This window comes from Phalacrocorax carbo, chromosome 17 (assembly GCF_963921805.1).
Source record: "Phalacrocorax carbo chromosome 17, bPhaCar2.1, whole genome shotgun sequence".
NCBI classification, from domain to species: Eukaryota; Metazoa; Chordata; class Aves; order Suliformes; family Phalacrocoracidae; genus Phalacrocorax; species Phalacrocorax carbo.
The window spans coordinates 6,085,645-6,105,398 of NC_087529.1; the positions used below are offsets into that span (position 1 = coordinate 6,085,645).

Here is a 19,754-nt window from a genome sequence, read left to right on the forward strand (position 1 = left end):
AACATTTGCTACTCATTTACTTCAGAAACACCACCACAAACTGCAAACTGCTAAAAATGCATCTGCTGATGCCACTAAGGGACTTAAGTCGGTGGCACTCAAGAGGCTTGTTTGCCTACCAACCCAAGCCACAAAGCCTCACGCCTTGCATCGGCCAGCTGCCAGCAGCTGTGGTGTCTGAAGAGAGCCTGAAGCCACCCAAACTGACTCCAGCAATCTGAGCACTCCCACATACAACCCAGCTAATCAGCAGTGTCACAGCCACTCACGTGCATTATCTTGAGTTCCATTTTCAGCAAAGGAAATGGTGAGGTTATAATATTAAATGCTCTGCTCACTGGCACCAGGAAGCTTCGCCAGGCAATGTTAGCCTCCCCAGTTCACCAAAAGGGAAGTAAAACATGCTATGTGGTGTGCTTTGAAACATCTAATACCAGCAAAGGAGCGGACATCTTTCCTTCAGGTACAATTCTTATTGCTGAATCTTGCTTTACTAGTAAATATCCAACACACGTCCTTAGTCAATCTGCAGGAAAAAGATCTGAACTCTTCACTAACAGGAATGCTGGAGCCCCCTTTTCTCTCCCCAGAAAGCTCCTCCTCAGACACGGACCCCCGGCCCGGGACAGGCAGCTTGCAGTGAGCAGTGACACAAGGTCACGGCAGCAGTGGGATGCTCTTCCCTGTGCACCTGCTACAGCTGGCACTGGGGTCCCCGCAGCACCAACAGACAAGGTCACACTCCGGGGAGGCAGAGCACAAAGATGGAGCGATGTTTATGTTTATTCACTTGCTTTTGCAGTCACTGGGTATTTAATCTCTGCAGCTCTTTTCTTTTGACACGATGGGCTCCTCTGGAGTCATCGCAACCTAGAGACCATCAAGTAAATGAATCCAGATTTCATAAACAGCTAGCGCAGCTCACTGCCACGTCGCCAACTGCTGAGAGCTCACTTCCATTTGGACAGGCGGGCTTTCCAAGCTCCAAACAAGAATAAGACATTTCAAGTGGCCAGTAAGTAAATAAATACAACGAAAGCTCAACGAACTTAGCAGCGCACCCAAGGCACAGCATGTGGAGCTGGCAGGGGCATGAGCATGGCATGCAGGGGAGCCCTGGCCCCATGGGGGGCACTACCGCTCTTAGACAGCAGGCAAGGGTTTTCTCTCTCCCTCTCATTCCTTTTCTTTCTCCCTGTTCAAGAATCTGTTGCTGGACTTGGAAGTGATGCAACCTGGTCTTTACCAGATATTTTTATTTTCTTAAAGTCAAAATACAGCTTGAAGGTCAAATGAAATACAGCTTTTTCATAGCACTGAACGGACTTCATGAACTTCTGTTAGATTTATGCTGCAAAGATGATGGTGGGGCTGGGGGGGGGGAGAAAACAAAAACAAAACAAAAAATTCAGTAGATGTTACTTCTAGAGTTTTACTGCAGGTTTTTTTTTTTTTATTGTTTTCCAAAAGTACAGGAGGGAGGAGAGTTTCAACCATCCAAAAATGGTAGAATTTGTGTTACGTTTAAACAAACCTGTGGTTCAAGTTGCCTTGAACTCAAGATCAGTATCTGCTCTGTATTATCAGACAACGTCTGATTTTTGTTCCTTCCCTTTTGTTTTCTTTTTTGAGAGGTTTATTTTTGAAAGAGGACTATGTAACGGGGCCTCTTCCATTTCAGGAAAAGTAAACAAAATCCTTCGCAGGGAGGATCAGGGATGAAGGAACAAAGCCAGCTAGACTAAACTGTATGAAGGTGAATTTATTTGTCATCATTTGGTATCACAGCAGCACTATGACTTTGATCAAGGTCGTGGCAAGGTGCTGCACAGAGACATGTTCACTCCGCCTCTGCAAAGCCTGCAGTTACGGCAGCAATAGGAAAGCCACACTATTAGTCCCAGATTTTGGGTGGGGACCTTAATGAAACCAAAATCACACAGCAAATCACTGCCACGTCCACACAGCTAAGTTCCTAAACCATGGTCCCAGCACAGCCGCAATTCTGTCTTTCTCCTCTTCACTCCTGGACTTATCTGGCAGACCACACCAGCTCAAAATGTCATCTTTCCTTGGTACTAACTCAGCTAAAACTCTCACTGTCAGCAGTGCAAAGCCCTGAAAGACGTCTTTCCAGGGCAAAAAGCAACCGAGTCACCATGGAGGATCCATCAAGTCCTGAACAGTTTCAGCACTAATACCCAAGTGCAAAGAAGCCATAGGTACAAAGGATTCAGTGGGATCTCTAGGACTTTTTGGGATAACTTAGCTTTCTTATTTGGGATAGCTGAGGGCTATGTGCTGCTGCTAAGACCAAGGCCCCCTGCAGAAGTTTATGTGCTACACCAAGGGTAATTCTCTGGGTGCAGAAATGCTCTTAAACACAAGAAATATTGGGGTGAGCTCTTCAAACCAGAGTAGAACCCTAGGAAAGTCCTCTCAGCAAGAGGACTGGACACTGCCAGAGCTGGGTTTTGTCCAGAGCATTCAGGAACAGGAAATTAAACAAACAAGAGAGGCCGACAACTTCTTTAGCCTGGTGGGGACAGGAGGCCAGCATGATAAATATTGAAGTTCCTGCTTATTAGGAAATGCTTGGCAAATAATGTGAAGCCTGAAGGGGGTGTTAAAGAGAAGCATATTCAGTGTTATGGGAAAGTTAATGAGAAGCTGTAACCATTATGTATGTATCATATATGGAAAACTAGGTGAGGCCCCTATGGACCATTATATACTGCATGAAACTTTATGGACACTGTAATGCATTATTTTTAATGACTCCCTTGCCTACTTCAGGCCCTGGAAACTACGAAGAGCTTGCCCAGCTTCCTGGTGGTGTTTTAGCAATGATACCTTGCTTGTTGCTAGATTTCTGGGTTATTTTAACGAGAAATAATTGGGTTACTTTCCAAAATTCCACAAAGCCAATATGCACTGAACAAAAACTCTGAGAAAGTTGCTGCTGTGTTGCAGTGCTCTTCACATCCTCTAACTTCCAGAGGGTTACCTCCCCTGGTAAACCATTTATCTACAAATATGCCCACAAAAACATTGGCACTTCTGCTAGTTCAAGTTTGCATTGTCATCATCCATCTCTAGGGAGAGCCAGGCCACAGAAATAACCAGCTGCAACATCACAACAATTGCCCCTGCAGGAGATGTATATAATGAAAATTGAAAGCTGCAGGATGAACTTCTTACACACTTGTCCTTTTGGTTTATTCATCAGAAATAATTATCTGTGCTCGCATTCACAGGAGCACATACTTTATGATGTACATTAAAATTTAATGGATTTTTAATAATACTGTAACTACAGCAGAAAAGAAGACAGACATTAAACCATATGTGCTGTGTTGGTGGGTAAATGTGTTGAGCAAACATCAACAACATGTAACCAGTTTAGCATCAGTGACGGGAAGAAGTAACTGTTACTTCCAGTATTTGAAAAGCGTTAGTGATCTCTAATCCTGAATATTTAGCTTAAAATCTCCCTCAAGGAGAGAAATTAGAGTATGCATGAAATGGCCAAACATGAGTTTCTGAATTTCAGGACCCTGCAGGTGATACCCTTGGCCTTTGACAGGAGTCCCAACAATCCAGCTCAGTTTCTCCACCTCTGCAATGGAGAGAAGCAATACAAATATACCCTACGACAGCAGCATGGGAATGTGTCTAAATTCTGACTTCTGTTGTGCCAATTAAAGTACTTGCAGTATTTTAAGAAGCTATTGATGTCTATTCCTTAAGCATCAGCAGGAATTATTGCTCCAGCAGGAGAGACTGACACTCAGAAGCCACTCTGCAGCTAACGAGTCAGTGCAAAGCATCACCATGTCACCAATACTTGGACTGACTTCTATTTATAGACTAAGAAATTATATACGTGGTGTCCCCACCAACAGTGACACATCTTCATTCAGGCATGAGTCACCTATTCACAAGCATGTTTCCAAAAATAAATCCTATTTACCAGAATTAAATTCCACATGCTCAGGAGAAAATGTGTCCTTAAAAACAAAACAACAGGAAAAAAAGGCATGTTAGAAAACCAAACAATAGCAAACAAGCACTGAAGTCTTCAGCCTGCAGGTCTCCATGTTTTGTACGATCATGCCGAGGCTGGAAATATTTAAGATAGAACAATGAAGATGGTCGTACGCTGTCATTACAAACCCCTGCCAAGGTCACCGGAGTGCTACTGTCCAAAAGGAAGTATCCAGAATATTCTTGGCAACTCACGCTTTGCAGAAATAGTAAGTATATTGCAGTTATTAGAGAGAACAGAGAGAGTGAGCGCCAAGTAATCCCAGAAAATGTAGTGTTAAATAGAGGGTTCAAACCACAAAGCTGTTGATGGGGAATGTTAAAAATGTCAGCGTGGCTGAAAGACATTTGCCAGTGGTGAATGTCAAGTAGTGAGCTACTGTTCAGCAGATGCAATGAAAAAATGTTAAGGGTACTTGGGTAATGGGACCAACGTTACAGTTGTTGATACAAATTATATCCAGAAAGCAAAGAAATAAATGGATAAATAAATAAATAAATAATGCAAAAATGGAACAAGTTCAAACTTCTTTTATAGTAATAGTCTCCAGTTGAGCATAATCACCAAAGCTATAGTGATAAGATTGCCAAAACTAGACAAACATCTGTGAGATGAATTCATCTCAGAGGGGAAGCCAACAGCTTGTTATCATTAAAGAGGCAATGCTCTCTCTGCGTTTGAACTGCAGGCCGCCTTGTTACTGCGTTTGCTGAGGCAATTGCACCAGATGTTGGCAGCTATCTTCAGATGGATGACAAGCACCTGCTGTTGGGGAAATTAAATGCTCGTCGGCCTCCTATCCTTCAGGGAAGGGTGGGCCGGGAGGGGAAGAGGGGGAGTGGTGGTGGCTCACCCTCTGAAATAAACCTATTTATGCAAAGTGACAGTAAGTGCTGGTTTGCCAAGCAGGGAAACAGAGTGGAAATTCATTGGATCTCTTCCATTGCCCCCGGTGAAATCTGCTCCCACCCTCCCAGTCCTGACAATTAACATGGCACCAATCTGAACTCACTAAACCACACATCAGAGTAACAGAGGCAACAGAGGGACCTTCTCCTGAAAGGCACCGCTCGCACAGCAACTTCCCCAGAAACGGAGCATCGCCACAGCGGGGTCTGCTGCACACCCTCTTTTCCAATAAGCACCACCAGAACAAGCTTACGGCCCAGCACCTTCAGGCAACACAGACCCAACACACTCTGTAATGCCAGCGTCAAAATAAATAGATGCTCAAGGTGGAATCCTGCACATGCTCCGATTTGCTCAGATTTAAAATCAATGTCCTGGAACAGGGGTGCAAATGTAATCTCACTTTCACTACTGGCTGGTGGTACGTGGACGTGCTGTACGGGTTCGTTTCAGACCAGCCTCACCATTAGGAGCAGCAGTAAAGGTCACGACGGGCACTGCAACGCATTTTTAAAAAGAAAACACATAGCAGCTTCTTCACTGACAGACTTGCTATAGTGTTTTCAACTTGCTGTGAAAAGTAAAACTGCAAAACATGAACTCCTTTTATGTGAGCAATCATTTCTTCACCGTATGTCCAATACTCTTACTTCTTCAAACTTCCACGGTGATGACATTATTGTGAAGAGGTATATTCTGTGATATATTCTGCCAGAGCCCGGATGACCATTTCAACAACATTTTGCCCTGGACACTAAGTTGAAAACACCATTGTTAATTCCTGTTCACCCCAAACCCCTTGCAAGTGTCCCTGACAGAGACGATGTTTGTTTGATCTAAACTGGCCACATGCATTTTAGGTATCCTTCAGATTAAGAGGCAGTTAATCCTCATTCTTCTTAGATTATCTTAATTGGCTCTTCATTTGAGCTACTTTGCCCTTGTCCCAATTTCTGAAGTTATATTTATAAATACATATACTGTACCACAGAGAGTACATCTACACACATCTCCCTCTCAGGACTGGTGCATATTACCCAGTCCTGGATGGTTATTGATAGGACTGACATTGACCAACCCGCCATGCTCGGCTGCCCACTCCACTTCTACCAAAATATGTGCCGGCACATTTTCTCCCAGAAAATGAAATGCTAAGTTCTCCTAACAGAGATAGACATGTGTAAGATGGATGTCAAATGAATTTCATCTTCTACCTCTGCAGAATTAGCATAAATTTAATTAAACTGGTCATACCTCAGTATTGCATGTGTGAACAAAGCTTGGTTATTTTACCTCTAGGAGTGACTGAAAATCGTCGTGTTGATTTTTAGCACCCTAATAGAAAATCATAGAAATAAATCAAAAAGAAAAAGCATACAAACCAAACAAGAACCACCAGGCTCTGCACAGAACCCTCCACTTTAAAAACAAACCTTCCATCAGAAAAATCGTGTTTAAAAATCAAGGTGCCGATCAAACCATGCTTCTCCTTAACACTCTACAGCAGGGTGAAAGGCAGACATGGCTGGAACAAGTGCTCATAGGTGGGCTGATGAGTGCACGGCTTTACTCCCGGGTCACCGACTCCTGGGGGCGGAGGGGAGGGAGCGCCTGGCACCTCTCTGCTCACCAGCACCGTGCCCCGTGCAGTGCCAGCGGAACAGGTTACAGGTGACCAGCTATGGCCGTTCATTGCCCCGTGGAAAAAACATTATCACACCTCCTTCCTGTAACGTGTGCTATTTTCCCACATTTGGAACAACCGGTATCAAGTTCTTCATGGATACTTTTTAAAGCCCTTTTCTTAAGGGCCCAGACTCAGAGCTGCATTTAAAAAATCCTCACATTTCACCTCCTATCACGTGATACTGGTGTATTTATTATGTAGTATAATGACAGTGATGAAACGCTTACTCTCCAATCAGTTATGTTTTAACTAGCTCACTTTAGCTGATGAGCCTACCCCAAATTTGTGAGCAGTATCGTGCAAGCTTCAATTACACCATACAAAGTTTCAAATAACTGCTGCTATTTTTTCATTGGAGAGCCGATGTTAAAACCGAAGTTTTCCCAATGCAAAGCTTTGGCACCCTCAGTTGTAGCTACTCGAAGAACTGAAGTAATGTTCTGGACACCGGTTATCACTTCGATGGATGTCTGGAGCAGTGCCTATATTTATAAAGAACTTCTTGGAGAGTCCAGGAGGCTGCACTTCAAGACAAGTGCTGAAGTGGAATCTGATGCAATTTCACGGCATATATTGGAAATACCTATCAGAAAAAAATTTACCTCGTTCCTGTTCCTGTGGTTTGGCACCACTATCTTTTGCTTTTGACGCAGCTTGCTGGGGCAGAGTTCATCTTGCTGTTGTCTTTCTGCATAGCAGCCAAGCCCATGGGCCCTGCTCCGAAACAAGGGCTCCGAGCTGCTACCACAGCACAACAAAAACAAATCATTTCCTTCCAAAGAAGTTTTACATCTACTACAGCCCCACTCATCCACACTGGGGCTGAAGCCAAGACCACTCCAGGGATGATTTAAAGATGTTACCAAACATTATTAACTAAATTTGTGAGGTATTTTAAATATCCTACTGGGTTTGTATAAAATTAAAGTGGGGTGAAAAACAAAAGTGACTTTCTTGGGGTCTCAGAAAAGACAGCTCATTTTCATGGGTTTGGCTCATTTGCAAAACTGATATAAAAACACTACAAAAAACATTCACACGCATGTTGGAAGGGGAAACATGTATGTTTTCATACAACTTTTTGGTCTCCAATGGTGTATCATGCTCTGCAAGCTCAGGATCAACACTGCTCCCCTGCTATTACTATAGTATGTGAGACAGAATACAGGGCACCAGCCGTAACTTTATGGCAAAAAAAAAAAATATTTGAAGCATATAGCAGAATTGTCTGAAAATGAATACATTCTAAGCAAATGATGCAGGCCCCGCCCTTACGGCTCCTAGGAGCTGGGGATGCTTAAGCTGTACCTACAGCAGAGCTGCTCTGCAGCAGCTGCCAAGCACAGACACCTGAACCAGCTCAGGTGCTGTCAGCACGGACTGGGTCTCAGCCCACCTGCACCGCTACCGGGGCGACTTCTTCAGTCTGCATCGAGTCCACACCGATGAAGGCTGCGAGTGACATGAGTGCTGGCGTATTTACATTTCCCATGCCCTTCAGAGCTTACTAAGTAAGAAAGGCAAGGAAACGTAAGGCGAGATAAAACAGCTTGCCCCAAGTCAGACAGCAAGTGGGTGGCACAGTGGGAAACAGAAGACAGATGCTCAGGGCCCCGACTCTACCACAATTACCTAATCTAACACGGGTTACAGTGCTGCAGCACAAAAGCTTCCTTGCCATTTCATTTAACCAGAGTAGAAAAGGAAATAAAGTTGTACTTCAAACTTCTGCTGCGTTCTGATACAGCCTTCTTGCCCACAGATCCTGCCTTAACACTTCCTCTTTTCATAAAATCCAGGTAGAAACCAACGTCTAATTTATAACAAAACCACTTCCACAAGGCATGTGTCTTATTACAGACCACCTAAAAACTGACTTCCTGTGTACAACTTTTCACTGACAGAACGAAAACACTGACTTCTTTTTAAGCAACGATCGAGTTTCTCCGTTTGTTTAAAAAAAAAAAGCATGCGTGGGAGGGAGAAGAAGTAATAAAATGTGCTTTAAGCCATGAGAGACCACTATATCCCAGATCCCTTTGTCACATGCCAAAGCAAAAATTTAAAGGAATATTCATTGTCCTTTGGAATATCATAGACATAACAGTCAAATAAGGAAATCCAGAATTACTGGAACTTTAAAGCACAAGCAAGGGGCAGAGGCAGCAGCGCAAACAAGGCTGAATACTGTTGCGTGTTACTGTAGCAGAATAGCCCCCACAGACTGTGTTTCTTCATTGTCTCAAACTTATCAGAAGCTGCAAACAATGACGTATTTGTCTATTGCTCGTTCTGTTTTAAGGAGGTGCAACGGTTCAAGTTAAGCAACTTCTCCCAAGGTACACTCAGGTAACTTTAGACAGAAAGAATATAACGAGCTACAAGCTCTTTCACACCAGGTCTAGAGCTCAGAATCGCTTTGGAAGGGAACAGTGAGGTTAGCAGTAGTTAAAAAAATGCCACCACATGCTCTATTTTACTGCATATTACAAATGTTTTGGGAGCTCAGGTTATTGCAGACTAGAATGTAAGTAAGAGTCCAAATCTGTCCCTTCATTTCATAAAATGTAACCAATTCACAAACACTGAACCTGGAAATACAGTGCTGAAAAATGTGAAAGGCTACCAACCTGTCAAACCAAAAAAAAATGACTCTTATGCAAGGCAAATACTTTAAGAATAGACCATCCATGTATCCTATTGACCATTAAATCTACATATCAATGTCCAACAGATGTAACAATACAACTCCAACTGCATGCCAAGCCTAAATTAACTAAGCTTTCACTTTCATACAAGCAACATTCCTTGCACCTCCTGACTCTGGCCTTAGCCCCAGCTCCACACAGACTTCCAAATCCCCCCAAAATGAACCCACGACGAGAAAAACACCTTTTCTCATGCTAACAACTCCATTGTAATAACATCTTCAGAGGCCCTACTCAAGGTCTCAGGGAAAAGTAAACCACTCGAGTGCTTAATAATACAACGGCGCTTTAACTCGTTCACACCCAGACAGTCTTGCCAAACGAGGAGGAGTTCTCGCATGTTTTCTTTCCTTTATATTTTCACAGCTGTCAGAGAGGAAAGCATGTAGGAAGCAAGTTATGTAAACCACCCGATTAGGCTGAAATCCTCGGTGTGGATCACACCTCCTTCCCTCTCCCCACTCCCAGCACTCTTACACAGAGAAAGCAGAGGGACTTTATTACAAAAGACTATTTTTTCAAAGGTTAAATTGGTCATTATTTGTATTGCTCTCCGTATTATAATGCACGACACTGTACAACCAAAGAAGGAAATTCTCATTCTCACATTTTGCTGTCCGCAGCCTTGCTGCTTCCAGCTTCAGTTTTCTTGCAAGACAGCACTGCAGCTCTGCTAAGGTGTGCCTGGAGCAGACACAGGGTTTGAGAAGTTACACTCTCACTTGCTGAGCTGCCACTAGACAATAAGTCATGGCTACAGAAGGGAGAGATGAGAAAATTGCAAGTTTTCAAAAGCTCAAGAGTTTCACAGAAAAAAAAACCAACATCAGAAGCTAGGTATTATTATTCCACTGGACTCTTTTGCACCTCACAGGAAATAACAAGTGATTCTACAAAACGTTTCAGATCCAGGTAGGTAATTCAGAAATCCTCTCTTGTTTCAAAATCTCCAAATCTTAAAAGCCATTCTTGAGGAACAAACATATTCCAAGCAAAGCTGAAACGTGCCTATGATTTGTCTGAGGCACCTCGTGGCAAGTCAGAACAGAAAACAAAATTAATGCATACTGGTCTGTTCCAATTTAATCTGAAAATTTAAAGTAAAAAAAGCAAAACCCATATCTCCCCCTTCCCCAAAAGTCATTTTAGATTGGGGGTGGGTGGGTGGTGAAAACACAACCCAAAACATAGAGCCAATGCTCCTGCTTCAAGATTTCTAGAAGTAAAACAGCTGGGCCCACAAACACCAGCGCTGCTTTTCTAGCAGTTTGAAATAACAATATATAAAAATATTGTATCCACAAAACTATCTCACACGTCCTTCAAAAATCACGACTCTTTTTCAAAAAAAAGTATAAATTTAAATTTATTCCTTCAAGAAATGGGATGAAGAAAACATGATTTTTCTAGAAGAACAGGCATATAGCTCAAGACAACTGAAAGTGTACCTTTAACATAACTCTGTTCCCATTGTGCTGGAAACAGGGGCTGGAAGGACACAGTAGCCTTTTCATTTAAAGGACTGTTCCCATCAAGACTGACTTACGGTATCTTCAGTAGAAAGAATTCAGTAGTCAGAATTCTGTTGCAATAATAGGGTCAAAAATTGTACCTGGAGCCCAACCACATTAATGTATCAATTAATGACCGCACACAACCGTATAGCATTCGTAAGCTCATCAGGTGGTCCCTCCAACCCACATCTCCAGCCTGGCTTGCACCACACCAAGGCAGCCTCAACACAAAGGGGGGCACTAGCAGCTGGGGCATTGAAAGGGTTAAAATCCCATGTCAAATAGCAAGTCCTGGCTCCAGACCAGAAGGGACATGGGAACCAGGGCAGCTGAGTTATAAAGGCCTTATTGTAGCAGCCCACTGGATTGGAAATGACTTGTAGGCCTAATGAAACAAAACTTTGGCAGTAAAACAGAATGAAAGGAATGAGACAATAAAAGAGAGGAACAAAGGGAGCAGAGTTGTTTCAGCTTAGGAAAATAAGCTCACTTTGTTGTTGGGAAAAGCCAAAGCCGATTAGGATAAACCAATGACTAGGCATAAGTCTTCCAAACTAATTACACAGTTCGCCATGTGAAGTATAATTGCAAGTCGCAAAATAAGGACTACACTACTTTCACAGGAGCTCTATAAAGGCAGCATTACCTAGTAAAATAACAAACCCTAAGAAGTCCCTTATCATCAGTTGCTTGCAGCTTAAAAGGTGCAGAACACGCACGGCCCGAGAGAAGTGCAATTCATTAGTGTTTGGAGGCTTTCTTCTGCTGGTCACAGTCCTCCAGGTGAGGCTTTAGGAGGCTGTTGCTTTTTTTTCCTTTTTAAAATGATACCAGAAGACTTAAACACTCCAACATGTCCTGATCTCAGAGAGCACCATTTTGCTTACACTTTCAGAAAGCCATAAACCAGGTACCTCCGCAGCCACAGCCCTCCTGAAGGCTCAGAGCACTTGCGGCCTCTTCCAGAGGGGAGAAACATGGGGGGAGGAAAGCACAGCCCCACCGTGCTTCCCTTTGGATCTCCTCACTTCTAACACCTTTGCATTTAAATTCTTTTAAAACTTGGTCGTAACAGCCAGCTTTTCACACGCCAGCACAAAGGCAATGCTGCAGACCCCAGATGGGTTAACACAGCCGGTGTTTGCAAGAATGTTTGAAACATCTTTGAAATAACAGAGGATCACAGAAACAACTGCATTGGACTATCGTGATTAGGTAGTAAGACAATGGATAATTTTTTTTCTTCTGATTGTAAATATTTATGGCTTAGTTTGCAGTTCTGTTTTCCCAGCTTAGCCTCCTCATATCCTCCTGTGGATCCTGCTCCCTGAAACTACTGGAAGGAGAAGCCTCAACCCAAACTCTCACCCAGATACGCCTCCCACCGTCTGCTGGCCTTGGGCCTGCGCTGCCCTTCTCAGAGGCGCTGGGCTGCGCTCCCTGCCCCTCTGCACCATGAGCCATGGTGGGATGGGTCCCACCAGGGCCTGCATGACCCACAGCCAGCCCCAGCCTCGGCACCCAGACCCCTCTCAGCATCCAGACCCCACTCCAAGCCTCTCTGGGGAGTCCCAAAATAACTGTACGTGCAAAGGTTCAGCATCACCAGCCCTAAGTATTCAGCAATCACGAGGCTGTTAATTACACTGCTTCATACTCATTCTGTTAAGCCTTCTGGCTTCACTCAGGTAATTTTTCCCAGTCTTCCCCTGCTGTCTGCAGCAGCTAGGGATGCCCATCTTCGCAAAATGAAAGCTGGGACTCCTACAGATCCCAGACTTTAGAGAGAGAAAAAAGAATCACTATGAGAAACTTCACGATCAAAGTCTCAGGAGTTATCATTACCACATATTTTGGTGCTCTAACGGGCAGGCATTTTCACTGGTGAAGGCAGGGGAGAGGGTTTATTACAGCAGTTTTCTTTTTATTGGAGAAAAAAGGTTCTGGCGTTTACTTTTCAAAAAGCTGAAGTTTCAAATTCCACACTTTAGGACCTTTCCTGCCAACTTCAGTTAAATGAGCGAGTCTGCCTGGCCGCAAAGCTGGTAGCTATTGAACCACGTTGTGTATTTGGAGAGCTACCTCCAGTTACCAAAACAACCTCCCCTGGTTGCAAAGCTCTTCTCTGCAGCAAGTACAAACAGGATTTCAAGAATCACAGCAGTAGGTAAGCAATTTTTTCCACACCAGTAAATAAGCTCAGCGTTTCAAAGCGCAAGTCACCTGAGATGCTCTTACCAACTATGGGTGGTTCCTCTACACATTAATTATGTAATGCAATTTTCTTTATTTTAAGAAAGCGCTAAGCAAATGCAAAGCTTGCCCATCGATCAAGATGAATTGTTTGCATTGTAATGGCCTGACTGGAGAGTGAGGCTCGTGCGCTAAGCCGTGCTCAGGTGTAGAGTGCCTGTAAGTCCCTGCCACAAAGAGCTTGCCATCTGAGCAAGCAAGTCAAGGAAAGGTGGAGAAGTGGAATGGACAAGGAGAAGGAAGCAGCTCCTACAAGGTCCCACAAGGCCAATCGTGTGTCATTATATCTGAATGCAACATCCCACCCACTGCAGAATATTAATGAGTCTCCTAATTTGGCCAGACCACAAGTCTCCGTTTCATGAACTATCTCTGCACCTTCTCACAACCAGAGCCTTGGGGAGAATCACCTTAAAACACCCCACAGCCCAAACTGTTTCAGCTGATAAACAGCAAAGTGCAGTAAGGAGAACTTGAAAGCCTGCATGCAAGGTCAAGTCACAGTGACACAGCCAAGAAATGTCTCCTCCAAAATGCCACCAACTTCAAAGTAATTTCCTTTTCACAAGCTCGAATAGGGAATTGTGAAACAGGGATGCAACGGGAGACGGTCACCTGGTAGCACAGGGGCCAAGACCTGTGAGCCTGAGTCCTACAGGAGCCAAGCTCTAACAACTGGACTACGCAGCCTCAGCAGGACCCCAGCTCTACTGCCAGAGGAATGGGTTCCAGCCTTGATCGCAACTTATGCGATTATTTTCAGCACCTCAATTTTTTAGCCTTCTAATTAAGACACTTGAAAAAATATTTGGTTTTCCAAAAGTATTGCCTTTGGAAAGCCAGACCTCTTTTAAGCTATCTCAAGAAAGGCAGGGCACGAAAGCAGAACCGAAGCGTCCCGAATCACTAGTCACTACTGAAAAACGCAGCCTAGTTGTCTGCATTCTCAGGGACTGTAAAATTGCAAGCACGAAACTACCAGATGGTGAAATTAAAAAGACTATATTAAGACAGCATCCAGACAATATGCAAAGCACTTATATTGAAACTATTATTAACTTCAAAAATACAGGTTAGAGGAGTTCTGCAATTAGAAGTAACTACAGAAGAAACATCCAAAAGCTCTTGTAATCCTTTAATAAAAGGCTCAGCAGGCTGTAAACATCCTGCCGGAATCGAAGATTATTATTGAAAATAAAATGAATAGTTTGCAAAACAACTATCAATCCAGCACAGGAACAATTTATAAACTCCCCTCCTCGGCCCTCAACAAAACACTGCCTGGCCAAGGCTTTTCAGGTCAGATAAAAGAAAAAAAACCTAACCACAAGGAATCGAGCTGTATGGAGCCCCGCAGACAGTGGGGTCTACGGGAGTCTCCATGGAAGGTGGTATCACAAACTGCTTTCAAAGCAGATGGCTCTGCAAGCTCTTCACCTCATCGGACTCCTAACCAAGCATCCCGAAGCCTTGGAATCCAGGAAGCTCCTTGGAAGTCGGTGGCGCTAATGTCCAGCTAGGTAGAGCCTGGAAAGTGGAGTTTGAGCTGTTCCGTCACCATGAAGACTATTCTGGCAAGGTTTCCTTCCTTGCATAAACTACTTTAAAAAAAAAGTCAGGATTCTACATGTATATTTCCACAGGACCTCACATAAGGATTTTTAATAAGAAATTAAATGGATGTTCTAGTGACTTCCATATTACTCTTCCTATTCACATGGTTCCTTCAGGCATTTTCACAACTTAATGAGCTCTCTTAAATACGTCTGTCTGCTCCTTTTGCCACTGGAATCAGGGGTAAAACATAAGGCTGATTTTACAGAGAAAAGACAACTGTGTAATCATTCAGCTAAGGGTCAGATTCTTCCTGAACATACACTAATTCACCTCTCCATGATTCTTTTTTCTCTAGTGAAGGTAAACATTGTTGGCAACGTTGTACACACACGCATGCAACAAAAAGAAAATAATTCCAGAAGCAATTCCAGAGGCTTCGAGACATTACACTGAAAGGCAAAAAGTGTGGCCCTCCTTTGAGCATAGGCCTCATTGCACTTTTGTTTTTCAAAGCACAAGGAAAAAGGATTCAAAATATGTAGTGCTCACTTGGGCAGGAACTTACCTTGCCAAACTGTTCGAAGTATTGCTTTACGTCTTCCACTACTGTATTAGCCGATAATCCACCTACAAATATTTTCTTTGTTCTTGTGACCATCTGTAAGAAATTACAAGACAAACATACAGTTTAACCAGATTATTTCAAACAATATGTGGAAAAAAAGAAATATTCTTCAGATGCCATCCCTAACCCAGCTAATGAGAATATTTCTTTACAAAAGCAATTCAGATTCTATTTGATTAGATACTTCTTTTTTTCTTTGTCTTGTTTTGTTTTTATTTGAGAAATGACTGAGTAAAGGCACTCAATAACAACTCTAGCCCCTGGATGTTTTTTTTTAATAAATGATCTTTATTGTGCTTCTCAATGCAAATATAAGGGAAAGAGGAGTCCAAGTGTCATATCCTCATGGCTACTGTCTCAATAAGACACGCCATTTCCCCCCCTTTTCTTCCTAAAGACAGAGTGCATGCTCTTTGGCAGACACAAAGGTAATTACACCAAATCGAAGCAATGTGTTATTAGGTTTCCATGGGTCAGTTTAAAAGGAACTTGCACAGTTATTTTAAAATAATCAAATTATGAAGGACAGCAAGAACTACCAATGCATTCCTCTAGCTGCCACAAACCACGTTTCAGCTAAAATGCTCACAATAGTGCCATCCATCAGGGGCTGGATCAGGCTCTTCAGAAACCCCTTCGTGTTCCCCAAGACCACAACTGAGCACCCAGCTCTTCTTCCTGACCCACACGCCCCACCATCACTGCTGGGGACAACTGATTAGCAGCCTACCCCACCATACAGAGACATCTTAAAGTCAACGTCGCATGTTAATTCAAGAAACCAACAAACACGTCAATAAGAAATTCATGCATTAAAATGCTTGAGTTTGTTTTCTGTATGACAGAAACTGGACAAAGCGTCCAACTTTAAACAACTGAAGGGAAAAAAAAAAAACCAGCAAACCACCTCATAACTCCAGAACCAGGACTTGCCTGGTAAAACGACAGCCAGCAAATGCTGAAGCAATGCAAAGGGAACAACACTGGGCAGCTGGCCGGAGACACCACTGCTGCAGCTCAGTGCAGAGCCTGGATTTTTCTTACTTTATTTTTTTCACTGAAACAGGATACATTTTATGGTAGCTACTGAAGGTCACAAGGTGCAGCCCAGCACCTTCTCTGCACCGAGGCGCTGGGGGCTGCCTCGAGGGTCACTGCGCTCCTGGGGCGGTATGGCCACCCCATCGCACCAGGGGCTCCCACATGGCTCTGCCCCCCACCACGAGACCCCCATCCCGCACATCAAACCCACCGGGAACAACGGTGCTCCCCAAACCGGCGCTGGCCCAGCCGGGCTTTGCTACGTGAGTGGAGCTGCAGTGACAAGCCGTGCTGTGCGGCTGCGGGCAAAGCCTTCGCAGAACTGAGACACCGAACAAAAAGCTTGGAGTAGCCCCAGATTCTCTCAGCGCAGAACAAATTAAACATCACTCCCGTCTCCGCTGCCATTCAAATTAACCAGGGTAGATATTTCCCTCAATCGGCCCCTAACCATGCTTCACAGAGCTCCACATATTTTTTATTTTAAGTTAGGAAGAAAAGACAAGGAAAAAAAACAGTGTAAAAATTCAATTATTTTTTCCTGGCTGCAATCTAGGACTCCAAAATTGAAGCCCAAGCATATATTTTTCTGTAGAAAATTGTCATTTACAAATAAAGAATTGGCTAAAGCCGACTTGTAACTAAAGGATTTTGCAGGGCTGTCAAAAGCCCTCTGCCTGCCAGCATCTGATTTAAGATCAGGCCAAGCTTCTGTTGTCATACAAAAGAGAGAGAAAAGCAATTATTCTAAAGCAATATTTGAAATTATCATCATTTTTATATTTGACCAAGAAAGAAAGGAGGAAAAGGAGAACTACTTTTAGAAGCAAGACTGAAGGTTAAAGAGAAAAAAAAAAAAAAGACTACTTTGTTTCAATAGCTCAAGTCAAAGAAAATATTGGTAATGACAAGCAAATTCACAACATTTTAATGCCTAGAGATGTGTTGCAAGTTGGGAAATGGTTTCAGAAATCAGCTCTTTGGTACAAAAGTGAAGCTCAAAATTAAGTCTGCTTTTACAATCTATGTTTTCCTGAAGAGACAGTTCAATTGCTGTTATACATATTCCCCTCAGCAAAAGAACAGAAGTAACACGTAGCCTTAGCAATTCCTCCTATCCTGACGTGCCTCAACAGATTTCGTTGCCTTCCTTTGACCCGTGGCACAAGGTACCAATGTGCCCCCAGACCCGCCGTGGGCTCAGCCAGGGGTCACTTTCTCACCCCCATCTCACAGAACCCAATGATCGCCAGCAGCCCGGGAGACATGGTCCTGACAGAGGCGCAGGTTCGGAAACCAGCCTTTTCCCTGTAAAGATCTGGATGTACGCAGTGGAGGTGAACGAAGGAAGCCCACTCACCGTGGTGTCACGACAGCCTCCTGCAGCCAGCGACGAGGCCAGTGCTGCGCTCAGCTCAGATTTAGCCCGGGGCGCCTAGGAGAGCCCCAGAAGATGAGAACTGTTGCTGTTTCTGCTGGAAGCACCCATTTCTTCCTCAAACATTAATGCCAGGTAAACTGCTGTACACAGTTGACTTGTCTGTGCTGGTACAGCCTCACCAATTTTCAATTATTAGATAACTGCAGCAGGATTCAGACCAACTGGAAACAAAGCCTCCAACTCCTGCCCTGACCTGCCAGTCCTCTCTCATCAGCCAAGCAGACGAGCTACAAGGCAAGGCTTCATCAGGGTAAGAGTCACAGAGCGCTCCCGCGGAGCGGAGCTTTGCACCGGACCCACAGCCCAGAGACTCGGAGCGCAGACTGTTAACCTAATAGCTAATAGACAAAGGTTTGCAAACACGTTAGCCAAACATGACAGAGCCAAAACACATTTTTGAAGTGTTTAACTCAGGGTTCTTACTACACCAGGGTACCTTCTGTGTAGGTCAGCCACTGAATCACCAATAAAAAAGATTTTAAAGCACAGCAAATTGCCAGGACCAGGCACATTCACACACGAGTTCTGAGAAAACTGACGTTAACTAGAAAGTCCTAAAAACTCTCACTGCTAATGGCTGTGAGGGCACAGGAGGAGACCACCTCGTTTCTGACTAAAGACCCTCAGCAGGCGACAAGGCACCGACACTGATGGGCTGCTGGTCATCCCAGTGAGTGATGTTCTATCTGATACGGCGTTCTCCACCATCACCTCCCCAGGTCTGTGCTTGTTTCAGGAAGGAAAAACAAAGGGTTAAAAAGTATTTAATGAAGTACACCTAGTGTTGTTTAGCAAATATTAAAGCTGACAAATGATCAGAGGCACAAGGAACTGAGCCAGCTGAAGAGGTTCTCTCTTAAAAAAATCAAAATTTGTCATTTGGCTCAGAAAATAAATGAGCGTATCATTAACAAAGAGAAATCTACAATTTCATAAAAAACATTTATGTTCATATCTAAGAAAAACACTTCTTAATTTCTTGATTTTTTTATTGCAACAAAAAGCTCAAAACCCAACAGCCTCCAGCCTGAAGTCCCTCCAATGAAAGCCGCTAAGGATCTTTACCTTTTCCTGCAAGTAAATTTAGAATCTGCTTTCTGGAGGTTGCCTGCAATGGGGGCACTCCCTCAAACAGCAAATGGGAGCCACCTGTAGTGATTTTTGGGTTCAGACCCTCAGAGAGCACCTCCATCCGCTCTTTGCCTGGGGTGGGAATGGCAATGTTTAGGTAATAGGAAGTGATTCGTGTGAATCAATCACAAATCCATGTTTTATGAATGACTCCAGAGGTCTAGGTCACTCAGAAACCACAACACTTCCAGCTTCATGTCTTTAATTTGCAGTATAATATATCTATCATTCACTATTGCAGGGCTCTGCAAAATGAAGATACTAAATGTTTTTGGAGCTTTTGTATACTGAAGGTGTCTCTCTTGCTGCAGAAGGAATCAACAGAGGTGAGTTAGATCTAACACTGGTTATAAAGTCCTTTAATTGTAAGTACCTGCAGAATTGCTTTGTTTGTATACTGTGTTAGTGTTGCAGTTAATCAAAACACATGTGACTACTACTGCGAAGAGTCATTCAAGGTTACAATCTCTTTATTGGCTTGGCTTTTGACAAATGCATTTGCCTTTGTGTTCTGAAACTGAGCAAACACTTCAGGTGGTGCAGAAGCAGAAGAAAGCCACCCTGCTTTAGCAAGACACGTCTGATTTTATACCATTTTCTGCAAGGTTTAGTTTGTTAGATCGGTTTGGGGCAGGTCAGGTAAATCTTCCCTAAACAACAGACTGAAGATGCGGTCTCTAGAAACAAAAATCCTGTCCCACTCAAACACATGAATACACTATGTGAGCTAAAACCAACCGACTCAGGTAAAGTGAAAGAACTACAGTTTCTCAAAGGTAGAGCCTCCGGTTCAGTGTCCGTTAATATCCTCACATACTCACAACGCTGTTCTTCGTTTTC

At 43.5% G+C, this 19,754-nt stretch overlaps 1 protein-coding gene across 10 annotated transcripts in view; it reads right to left on the reverse strand.

Annotated features, from left to right (window-relative positions):
- MSI2 (musashi RNA binding protein 2) overlaps positions 1 to 19,754 on the reverse strand; it is a 262,947-nt gene that overhangs the window by 160,369 nt on the left and 82,824 nt on the right. For all 10 annotated transcript variants that reach the window (XM_064468097.1, XM_064468093.1, XM_064468099.1 and 7 more), the window contains exon 6: positions 15,242 to 15,334. In XM_064468097.1, coding sequence (XP_064324167.1) covers positions 15,242 to 15,334 — 93 coding nt within the window. The remainder of the gene's footprint in view (positions 1 to 15,241; positions 15,335 to 19,754) is intronic.